The sequence below is a fragment of the Pholcus phalangioides genome, unplaced genomic scaffold (assembly GCF_987345545.1).
Source record: "Pholcus phalangioides strain wild (caught in Gottingen) unplaced genomic scaffold, Ppha-v1.0 ptg000011l_1, whole genome shotgun sequence".
In the NCBI taxonomy this organism is placed as follows: Eukaryota; Metazoa; Arthropoda; class Arachnida; order Araneae; family Pholcidae; genus Pholcus; species Pholcus phalangioides.
Window position 1 is genome coordinate 28,717,634 of NW_028301604.1, and position 12,424 is coordinate 28,730,057.

At 37.9% G+C, this 12,424-nt stretch overlaps 1 protein-coding gene across 3 annotated transcripts in view; it reads left to right on the plus strand.

The window, feature by feature from the left end:
• The window catches only part of LOC149080312 (pancreatic lipase-related protein 2-like), a 189,826-nt gene that overhangs the window by 119,185 nt on the left and 58,217 nt on the right, over positions 1-12,424 (plus strand). For all 3 annotated transcript variants that reach the window (XM_089239438.1, XM_089239436.1, XM_089239437.1), the window contains one exon: positions 11,255-11,515. In XM_089239438.1, coding sequence (XP_089095564.1) covers positions 11,255-11,515 — 261 coding nt within the window. The remainder of the gene's footprint in view (positions 1-11,254; positions 11,516-12,424) is intronic.

The following is a 12,424-nucleotide window of genomic DNA, read 5'->3' on the forward strand; positions in this document are numbered from 1 at the left end:
TTCAATTTCCCTGACAGCTCTCCAACCTTTAAATGTCTGGAAGCAGCGGGCAGTATCCTTCAAATTTATTTTCCAATGATTTTTTTAATTTAACCATGAAATAGTAGTTTGATGTTCATTCTGCCTATGTAAACCTGGCGTGCTCCAGGGTGTTCATGGTTACTCAGGGATTAGAAAACTCCGTTTTCGAGGGCCACAAAATGCTTAAGCCCGTCCTTGATAATAAAATAATGCGTATTTGTAAATCAATAAATGCACATCTTTAAAAACACTCCACTCCATTATCAGATTTCAATATGCAGGCAATGCACGTCACACGAAATTTGTGGTACATTTATGTTCAGAATAAAAGTAAAACAATATATGAATGTATAATATACATTATACATATCGTGTATACATTATACATATCGTGTATACATTATACATATCGTGAATACATTATACATATCGTGTATACATTTATATATCGTATAATATATGGAATGAAAATAAGGGAATATATTTAGGATATCAGAATAGATCAATGCAGTAATGATATGCTCTATAATGTTGCATTGTGTCCACTAAAATGAACACAAAATGATATTAAATTAATTCAAGGAGAAGCACTTGCATGATTTTCTGTTATGGGTTTTGAATGTCTTTCATAGGAGGCTTCGGTAGAGTAATGAGCCATCATACGCGAAGCTCGAGCTTGCCTTGATAATTCTGTTCCATTACTTTCACATCTTGATGAAACCGCCTCTCTTGTCATTAAAATGGCTCAGATTGTCTGTGAAATTGGACCAAGTAACTAAGAAGAAAATGCGCCTTTGTGCTTATATTAACAGCCTATTTTTCAAACGTTTGAAAATTTTTAAATTCAAATTACAAATTAATCGTATTTTACTGCAATTCTTCATCGTTCTCTGCTTTGTCAAAAAATTCTCAACAACCGATACGAAACATGATCAAACTGAAGATTGACCGGATTGGACGGATATTGATTAATATCCGTCAAAAATGCTGAAAATTTCGTATCTTTAAGAAATTTATGAATTTGAGAACCATCAAAAATCCTTGCTCACAGCTTTTCATTGTTCAGTCCAGGAAACGTTTTACAAATTAATTGGAAGCACTCGCCACTTTATTTATTGAGCACCTTTATCGAATTGCTTCACTAAGCCGAGTTTTATATGAAGTGTTGGGAGATGTATTTTGTCTATGAGAACCGCTGGCTCTCTAAAAATATTTTCTTTGTTGTCCCAGTAAGAGGTTCATCAGCTCAAGATCATGACAAATAACGAATGTCTGATGATGTGATATACGTAAATTTTGCGCATAAAATTTCGAAATTTCGCAAAAATAAATTTTTCTAAATCCGAGATTTTGCATTTATTTGCAAAAATGGACAAAACTAACGATACATTTTTCCTTCAGGTTTCATTTTGAAGCGAAGTAATAAAGTACTTAATTAAAAGCTAATATTTCAGTAGTCTCCCCATATCTCCTTCTTTAATAGTACTTCCCTCTGTGAGTAGTAACGGCGTTGTAGGTACATAATACAGTCGACTCTCGGTTTACGAAGTTAATTCGTTCCTGAGGTAGGTTGGCAAACCGAAACACATTTGCCCATAGGAATTAATGTAAAAATAGATTCATTCGTTTCTAAGACCCCGAAGATTCCTACAGTGTCAATTTTTACACGCTCAAGTGAATAACTCGAAACCTATTGAAATAATCATACTGACACTAAAAACACTTTTTTCCAGAGAAAATCCAGACTTTACGAGAAAACGGGCATATATGCTATACATGGGCAGAGCTGTACCCATGTCTTGTCTGATTAATTTCACCTATTAATCTCAGTGTCAAAGCTCTCGAAATTTCTGCCTGCAAAGCAATCTGGCTACAATGCGTTCCAAACCGAATTCATGGTTTTATAAGTCACTTGCTGCCAAACTTCATCAATAAGTTCTATGAGCAATGTGGGACATTAAAATGATGTTTCTAGAAATCAGATAGTAGTAATTACATATGTGTCAGAGGTTATTGCAAAACGTGCTTCAAAAATTTCTTTGATGAAAACCGTCCCAAAATTTGAAATGACAAGCTGATCTATGAGCTGGATAAAAGGTGTCGAATTCGGAGGAATGCATTTGAAAAAATCGAAATGTGGCCGTAGACACTTCAATTTCTCCATTATCATTTCGAATTTAGTCAAATATTTTCCTGCTTGCGTGTTCGTAAACCGAATCAATTTTTGTTGTTGGTAAACCGAATTTAACGCAAACCGAGACGTTCGTAAACCGAAGGTTGACAGTGTCAGCATTCTTGCTATTAGCGGGACTACGAAGACTTTGAATAACTGCCTTTACAAAGTAGGTAGTAGAATTTCATGTGCATGGCCATCAACAGAAGTCTTTTAGATGACTACTGAAAGTAGTATGATTCTATTTATCAATGACTTCATACCATGCCATAACGTTGCAAAAAATATTATCTTGGAGAAGCTTTCCAAAGTACAAAATTTGGGTGCAAAGTTGATGTAAGTGTTGTCACGGCTTCAGATAGGCCCAGCATAAAACCACTGTATATGCTGCAGAGTTTAATTTGTCGCGTCGAATATCGTGTAAAATAAATGTATTTAAACTCTTCTGCTGCTGTCAAACTTTTTTCTGTCTTTTCGAAAAAAATGGCTCTGACTTTTGCGTTCATGAGAAAATTAACTTGATGCGCAAAACGTGTGCGAATGGATATATAGTTTGGTCCTTCTATAAACAGTCAATAACATCCATAATTTTCGGAGAGAACTCAGAAACGGAAGGCAACTGAACTCTTAATTCACGAGTTAGAATTCAAAAGCATTTTGCTCAGCAAAATCACAACCTATTTTCGCTTATAATTGTAAATCTTCGAAATTTTGAGGAAAAGTTGTAAAAATCAAAATTTTCGTATTTACTCATCTACATCGGCTAATTTCCACTTTTATCGCATTTATTCCGTAAATATGAAAATTACGCTTCCTTAATGATGATATGAATGCAATAATATTGAGAATAAGTTAGGAAAATAAATAAAAAAACACAAAAGTAAAAATCTGCCGCAAAAAATAGTGATTACAGACTGCATTGGAATGTTGAGAATATGTACTATCTCAAAACTAGTCATTTCGTCAAAACCAACACCAGTTTTGGAATCAGCAGCCCACTAAAACCTTTACCCTAAAACCGTTGAAGTTTCTTTGGTAAACCGATTTTTTTTTGTTTTGAGCAGTGTTATATAGGATATTTTAACACTTCTAACGAAATTAGACATTCCCTGTGTCTGCCCCAGTCTGGCTGTCTCTCTCTGAGGGAATTTGCGCGTTTTTAGTTTATTCAAAGTTCTTTATGACTTTTTTTCAAAAACGCTATAAGCGGGATCCGAATTGGACAAAAACCGAGACTGTCATGTAAAACCAACAGATCTACCCCCCCCCCTCTCGAGAGTCGTTTTGTATCGTTTTTCGGTAATCCGAGTCAGTGCTGTGGGTTCTGAGCACCCATGGTAATTTTTGCATGCATCCGACACCTGCAGAATCGATCAGAAAGCAAATTTATTTGTTTAAAACAAAGATGAGTACCTACTGGTTCGAAACACTTACGAAACTCCTGATCTTAGTCCTTGGTAACTTGAGGTAGTCTCGGTGCCGTTCACCCCAGATTTTCGACCAGTGACCCCAGTAATTTTTCTCGAACGATTGAATATAAGCAAAGGGTGTCCGGCCTCCTCCTCCGGTCCACATTCCTCTGGAGCATTTGAAATAAATTTCTTAGTAAATGTAGTTATTCGTGCTCTTTACCCATTTTCGGACAAGTGTAACTAATGATTGTTCATCAATAAGAGCTGCAATGTGGATCAAGTTATCAAGCATAATCAAGAACAATAAAAAATCCTGGACCACAAAACGGGTAAGTTTATTTAAACGTGGGACGTATGGTCACGCTTATTTTTTTCTTCAATAAGGTGGAAGCTAGCATGAATTACGCAAGTTCCATTAACTGAAGGTTGTACCTAGACCAGATACGTATTGAGCTCCCGAATGAGACAAAGAACATCTAGAGAGGAAAAATAAGAAAATAAGTCGTAAATTTTATGATACATTACTATATAGTTGGGACTAAATAATGGCTGAGACATTTTCTTGATTAAAGACGTAAAACTGGTAACGAGTGTTGAAAAGGAAATTGATTCCATAAGTAATATTGAAATACAACAATCGTTAAATTTGATTGTCATTATCTTGGCAATAAAAATCTTTCAATATTTATTTAAATAATAAATAGTATAACTAAAATTCAATGTCAAACATTTGAAATTACAAATAATTTTATTTTCAATTAAAAACAACAATTTTATTTATGATTGTGTTGAATTTTAAGAAAATACATATTCGGCCGCCGAGTATTCGGTTATTCGCTCAAATCACTATTCGTCCCATCCTTAATAAGACAGTAATAGAATTTCAATTCTGAATCAATTAAACATGAAGATCGCATGTATCTACTTGATATCTATCATTTCGATTCATTATGCTCAACTCAAAGATTTTTTAATAGACCACCTATTATATGCAAATCCATAAATATTAAATAATGCAGTGGATCCCGCTTATAACGTTTTCCAAAAAACTGTCATGGAAAACGTTGTAAGCGAGAACCGCTTTAAATGGGAAATCTTAATGAGAATTACAGTCGATCCTGCTTATATAGTTTTCCCGCTTAGTACGACTTATTCTGGTATTTCCAACTCACTAATTCACTCTAAGATTTTCCATTTAAAGCATTTTCCCGTTTACAATGTTTTTGTGACAGGTTTTTTGAAAAAATGTTATAAGCGGGATCCACTGTACTTAGAGTTGAGACCACAGAAATAAGTCGTACTAAGCTGGAACGTTAAAAACGGGATTGACTGTAATCGGAATAAGTGTGTGTGTGTGTGCATAGTTTTAAATCACTTCATTAGAATAAAATGTTTTTTTAATGTTTCTGTCGAACTATTTCACATGTTTTCTATATTATCATACACTCATTGCCATAAAAATTTGCGCACCCAGAAGAAGTCGTCAAAATGAAACGAAATTTTACACATGTAAGTACTACGTTGATATAAGTAAGTGATTAGAAAATCCAAGAAAAAGGATCATTTATTGCAGAAAAAAGTACAGATGAACAGAAGCTTTAGTACTCTGTTGGACCCCCTCTAGCGCGAATGCACGATGCGATACGAGCGGGCATTGAGGCATACAAGTTCCGTATGATGTCCTGAGACATCTCGTTCCACAGTTGCTGTAAATGCGCCTCTAGTTCCACCAACCTCGTAGGGTGTCCAACTTGCCGTCCCAAATGATCCCAGATATGCTCGATTGGTGACAAATCTGGGGATAGAGCAGGCCAGGGAAGGGTGGTAATGGGGCGGAGGCAGTCTTGTGACATCCTTGCTGTGTGTGGCCTAGCATTGTCTTGTTGAAAAATGGCTCCTGGGAGCCCTGCCATGAGTGGCAACACATGTGGCTGAAGGATGTTATGGACGTACCGCTGGGCTGTCATTGTGCCATGGATCAATATTAGGGGTGACCGTGTATCGTAAGCAATGGCACCCCATACCATGACACCAGCTGTGGTAGCGGTGTGTCGCTGTAAAGCGAAGGCAGGATTGAAGCGTTCACCACGGGGCCTCCACACACGAACACGATTGTCATCACTGCTCAAGTTGAATCTCGATTCGTCGCTGAAGACGACCTGGTTCCATTCCGTTGCAGTCCAATCCCGTCGTGCTCGACACCACTCCAAACGGAGGCGTTGGTGTGTGGGTGTCATTGGCAGCACACGTAATGGGCGCCGCGATACCAGATATCCTTCAGCCAGGCGCCTTGCGATGGTTCGGGAAGACACAGGGGCCCGTAGTGAAGCTGCTGCCTGTGTCTGGATAGCGGCCAATGAGGCAGTTGGCTCTACGCGTGCGTTTCGGATGATGTGACGGTCTTCTCGACGACTGGTCTGTCGAGGGCGTCCCGAACCTGGTCGCCGTGTAAATGACGTCTCTTCTGTCCACTGGTCCCAACACTTCCTCACAGTAAAATCAGAACGGCCTAGTTGACGAGCTACTCGCCGAGCTGACCACCCAGCTTCCATCATCCCGATGATTCTTCCCCTATCGAACTCTGACAACTGCTCATATGGTCTTCGACGACGGCGTAACGGCATGTCTACCTCAGCATTTCCTTTGCAAACGATTAAATACACTCCAGCAAGCTCTGCATACCTGTTTTATACTCCAAGGAGAACGAAGTTCAATGCCCTCTAGTGGCATTACGCAATGCGCAATCACGCTGCATTTCTAATCATTTGCATATTTGCCCGACATGTACCTTCAGGCCAACTTTCGTTTCGATCCCACAATTATTTCTTGTTGCGCAAATTTTTATGGCAATGAGTGTATTTATATCCACGTGTGGCATCTGTGAGTTGCCGTGATTTTTATTGATTAAATTTAGTTCAGTTGATGTAGTTATTTTTCTTTTCCCCCGATATATCTCGCATGTACGATCAATCGATATCGTTTATGTATATGATCGTATAAGTGCTCATTAATTTATGTATGATTTTACTAATTTTCCCTCTTATGAAACAATCAACTTCCTTTGGTTTGACAATGCCGTAGTCCACGCACTGTGCTGATAATACTCAGGCGAGATTAGTTGTAGAGACCCTTCCTAGGATAGAAATCCCTCGGGATAAGGACTTATGATCACCTCCTCGCCGAGCCCGGTAATAATAATGGCACTAGTTCTACTGAAGCTATATATTATTATAGTGTTGGTTATGTCGGCGTTTTTTTTTTTACGTGTAGCAATCCATCACTTGTCAGTGGTTCAAAGAGGACGGGGTTTTTTTTAACTTGTTTTGGCGACTGGTAGACGACTCACGTCTTTCATTGTTCAAATTTCATCAAAAGTTTCTCTGCATGTCTTTATAATGTCCATCAAAGAGAAAATCGCCACTTAGCAGCTTGGTGGAAAAATTATGGATAAACCGCCAACATCGCCGGCTCGGCAAAATTTATCCGATTTTGACGCGGTTTCTTGTTGTATCCATTTTGTCGCCATTTAACAGGTTGGGGAAACAAATGGGAGATACAGCGCCAACATCGAGGGCGCGGCAAAATTTGTCCGATTTTGACCCTATTTCCATGTTGTCCGCATATGTCCCGTCCGATTTTGACTCGCTACCATCAAAACCCTTATTTATTTTCAGTGCCTTTGAGCAACATTTTATTTACACACTTATCTAACTTGAATATCGCAATAAAAAGCCAGATGATGATTAATAGAATAACAAGTGATGCTATTTTAAAGTACCATAAATTTCTTTCTTTTTTTTAACGATACGTAGGGGATGATTTCAATTTATCGCAATTTAAATTGAATTCAAACAATTTAATTTTAAAAAGTACTACATTATTTCTTGTCATCCGTATAATCTGTATCTCTATTTTATACAACAATAGACTCAAATAAAGAAAATTAATTATAGGCTAATTTCATTCAATTGCATTAAAAGTTTTTTTTTTAATTTCGGAACATGAATTATGTGGGAAAAACTTTTAAACACATACACAAAGCAACAGATCATTTCCACGTTCAGTTTTGCAATATTCCACGTTTTTGCCAACAGAAAAATGTAGACCAAGCACACCAACCTTGTACAAAAACTTGGACGCTAATGAAAACTATGTGAAAATATTTAAACAAGCCAGCCAAATATATGTGACTGATCATAGACATAAGATTAATGGTTATATTATATCTTTTGCGACTGGCCTATAGTCGTCTTTCTTATTGGTGATTATATAGCCTTTGTCGGTGCTCATCCTGTGGGCATTATGAAAGCTTCATCGAATCGTCATTTATAAGCACTGTACATTTCTACCCTTGATCTGCGCCCAACTCCCTTCGCTGTGAGAAATAGAAATCCCAACAGAAAGTGGGAAGTGCGGCTTATACGGTGAAAATTATATTTTCAAAATTTATTTAATCCCAATTTATCATCTTGGTATGTTCCCCCCAACACCCTTCACTGCGAGAAATGAAAATCCTGGCAGGAAGCGGGAAGTGCGGCTTATACGTTGAAAATTAAATATTGATTTAATTGAATTATTAATTAATTGAATATTTCAGGTTCTTATGGAGATACCGTAGTGGTAAATGTTGGTGACTCTCGGAAGGGGGGGAGGAAGAGAAACTCTCGAGCCCATGGGGCAGATAGAAGTTTACAATTAGAGAGGCTCTACTCCGCTTTGGGAAATATCATGCAAACCGAAATTTTTCCACATGATATTGAAATTTTATCACAGAAAAAATCAATTATTTCACATTTCAAATTTTTATTACTGAATTTTCAAATATACGGTAATTAAATTTTTATATGCAGTTAAATTTTTAAATGTAGTTGATATGGTAATATTACAATAATAAAGTGTTATTAACAATTGAAATTTTAATTTCGATTACCTTTCCCGCAATGACAAAAAATAATTATTTTCAGTAAACTGCGTGTACACTTTTGTTCATGTTTCTTATTTCACGTATAAGACAAAAACCTACATAAAAGCTCGCGTGGAACATGTACAGTGAAGAATCGACGGTTCGACGAAATTGATTCTGCGCTGTAATATATAAATTGATGTCAGGACGAATTGACACGGCGGCAAACTTGTACAGCTACGAATTGGAGCTGCGACAAATTTGTGCCGCGACGAATTAACACTGCGATAAACTTGTATCGCGATGAATTGGAGCTGCGACAAATTTGTACCACGAAAAATTGAGGCGCGACGAGTTGAGTGTGACAAATTGAGGCGCGACGAGTTGAGTGTGACAAATTAGCCGGCTACGTGTTTACACTAGAGGGACGCTGGTGTCGGGGGTATATGATCGAAGTGTTTGAAATTTTCAACGGGATAGATAGGATGTACCGTGAATTATGTATACACCCTCAATCGACTGCTTCTACAAGGGAACACTAGTATCGTTTAGTAAGGGACAATTCCAGGTTGTGGTGTCTCAGGGAGTTTTTCTCTAATAGAGTTGTGAATGAATGGAATAGCTTACCTCTGAAGGTCGTGACTTCTAACACGATTGGCGCGTTTAAAAAGAAGTACGATAAACATAGTGAGATAAATCGAGAAGCTATCTATACTTAGATTAAGACATCCATAATTTTTTTATGGACAGTGCTAATTATACAGTACTAATTATTATAAACTACCAGTCATTATACAGTACTAATTACTAGTTCTTTCTTTCATGATATATGTTTCTGTATTGGGTTGCTGCACTTGGGTTACATTTGAAATCCATATTTTTAATGGGCATCTTTTTTTAGCCACGTTGTTGGGCAATTCACCTGTTGTGGCATTTGTATTTGTATTTGTATTTGTTTATTTATTGGCTTGCTTCGTTTAGCCATTTGAACAATTAAAATAAGAAGTTTGCATTTGCTTGTAAGATAACCACCACTAAGAATATTTTTCTCGGATCCATCTCAGTTCAATCACGTACGTTAACTTTTATCGTGTTGACTGAAAGGCAACAAAGCAAGCCAGCAATTGAAAGCCAGCTCGAAACAGATAATTTCAATTATCTTCTGAACTTTCTAATAATTTTTAATTGCCTTCTTGTTTTCGTTTGAATTAGGTGTAGCTTTTAAAAGCCTTGGACTTCGTTATTACCAATGCAACTGCAACATAAAATATGGAAATCATAAAAAGAATCCTGATAAAATGTTAGTTATTATTTTTTTTCATTTGTTTTTTTTCATCTCTTTTCAAATGCACTTTTTACCCCCATTCTTACTTTTAATTCTGATAAAAGTTCTCATCCTAGAATAAATGTAGAAAGAGCTTGTGGGCATATATCACTGAATTCCTTCGTATAAGTTTCCCTTTTAGGTATTTAATAACACCTTTTCTATGATTGAATGTCTCACGCTCGCTCGCTCATGGAGAGATTTAAAAATTCTTTCGAATCTATCAACCGTTTTTCTCCGTGTCTTTCTTCTCCATGTCGACGGCACTGTTAATCCACCAAAGGATAAAGATTTTATATCCAAGAGAAATTTATCCGAGAATTGTTCTCGCACGTTGCAATCGCACAACTCATATTTGTTTGTCACTGATTTACACAAGAACCACAAAAAATATATAATAAATACCGACCCGCGCATGCCAGTGACACTGAAACAACACTGAGAGATCACTTAAAAACAGTGAAATAAGCAACTAAAATTCAAAATAATCCAGCTTACAAGACGTACTGTGTTGAAGAGATGTCATTTGCGAGAAAAAAACTATCAGTGCCGTGACATCGCACAGCAACTCCGCGGGCTAACGAGAAAGAGACCTCTTTTTCTAGTTTGCCCCGGCAAAATCCGAGACCGAGGTGAGATGAAACAGCCCTTACTATACAGCATTGAACTATCCGCGTTTGCAAACTGTCACAAATCCCGCTATATCGACGTCTACTTTGCTATACCGATGTTTCACGAAGAGTGTATTATTGGAATGAAAATTCTACGGTTAATTTTAAAATTGAAGTTAAATATGAAAGATGTATGTAACAAAAGTAAGGTAAATTCAGCTGTGATATTTGTCATCTCTGTGAAATGATTAAAAATTTGGTAATTGAAATTGCGTAAAATCAATTAATAAATTTTGTACCTTTCTCTTTTATATCGAAAGAAATTAACCAGTAATATTTTAATGAAAATTTAAAAGTATATATCCTTTGTGGACAATTACCACATTTTCATAACGTCACGCTCGTGTCCAGCCTGGCCCAATACGTGGGCGAGTAGTATGGCCGCTCCGCCATTGGCAATGATCGCCAAATGTTGGAGGCTGGAAGATATCGGAAGGCTGGTTGAAGAGACCAGGACTAAAGACCACTCCCCTCCCCCAAGTCAAAGGAGTCGCCTTCCTTCCCGATCTTCCAATCTGTCTGGTCACACATTGGTCGAAGAACGCCAACAGTCACAACTCGGAGTAAGTTTCCAAATATTCGCCAAGAAACATTGGGCCACGCTGGACCAGTGTGTAACAAGCTTATGTCGCTGGTGCTTCATTGCAGCAGGTGAAGCAAACATTGGAAGCAAATATTTGCAAATGACTGTTGAACCAGGCTGGACATTAGTGTGGCTCTAGCTTAAGTCATGCGGTTTTTTTTTTTCAGCAACACGTCGCTTTGCCGCATGCAGTCACCAGAGAGCTATAGACTTCTTCATTTACTCGATAAATTATAGAAGAGTTACTCCTGTAAGCTATCAATGCCCATCTTGGCAAGACTACGTTGACGGAATGTGCACGACATGCGGCAAAGATGAAAGCAGCTGTGCTGTCATGGGATTTCGAGCTGATGAATTCAGAAAACATAAGAAGAATTCCCGGTCCTTGAAGTTCTATGTATCTACTTCTGGAGTAGCTCCTTACTGGGGTAAGTTATTCAGGCTTAAGATAATTTCATTTAGTTAGTTGAAACACAGACACAAAACATTATGGGGCTAAGCAAGCGAGATTGTGGGATGGGGGGCACTTGCTGAATTGGATAGAATCGTGATTAAGAAATAGGTCACAACGAGTTATGGTGAACGGGGAATTCTCTGGTTGGACAGGCATTGAAAGTGGAGTTCCTCAAGGAAGTGTCCTTGGCCCCACTCTTTTTTCACTTTTTATCGATAAACTCGATCAGGGTATCGATGGGATTACTAGCAAATTCGCAGATGATGTGAAGCTAATGAGGGTAATCGGAAGATTAATCAATGCGATAGGGAGTTGCTCCAGACCAACTTAAACAGGATTGCAGAATAGGCAAATGAATGGAGCATGACGTTTAGCGTTGATAAGTGCATGGTCGCTCATTTTGGTTCAAACAACATACGGTTCTCTTGCGAGTTGAATGGTGTCACTATCCCGGATGCAACTAGGGTCACCGATTTGGGAATTTCCATTGACGAGCGGCTTAGGTTTTCTGAACATTGTTCAGCGGTGGTCAAAAAAGCGAATAGAATGCTCGGTTTCATTTTCATAAAGGTATCTTCGCGTTCTCCTAAAGTCATTCTTCCGCTTTTTGAGTTCGTCCTGGACTGGAGTATGCTGTAAGGTTCTGGAGACCATACCTACATAGGGACATAGAGTTGATTGAAGGGATGCAGAGAAGAGCTACGCGTGTCCTTATTGGCACACGGTGCTTGAGTTATGAAGAGAGACTTCATTTTTTGAATATGTTTACATTGGATGAACGCAAGTGTCGAGGAGATATGATCGAAGTGTTTAAAATTTTCAATGGGATGGATAGGATGGACCATGAAAGTACACCGCCAATCGACTGCTTTTACAAGGGGAC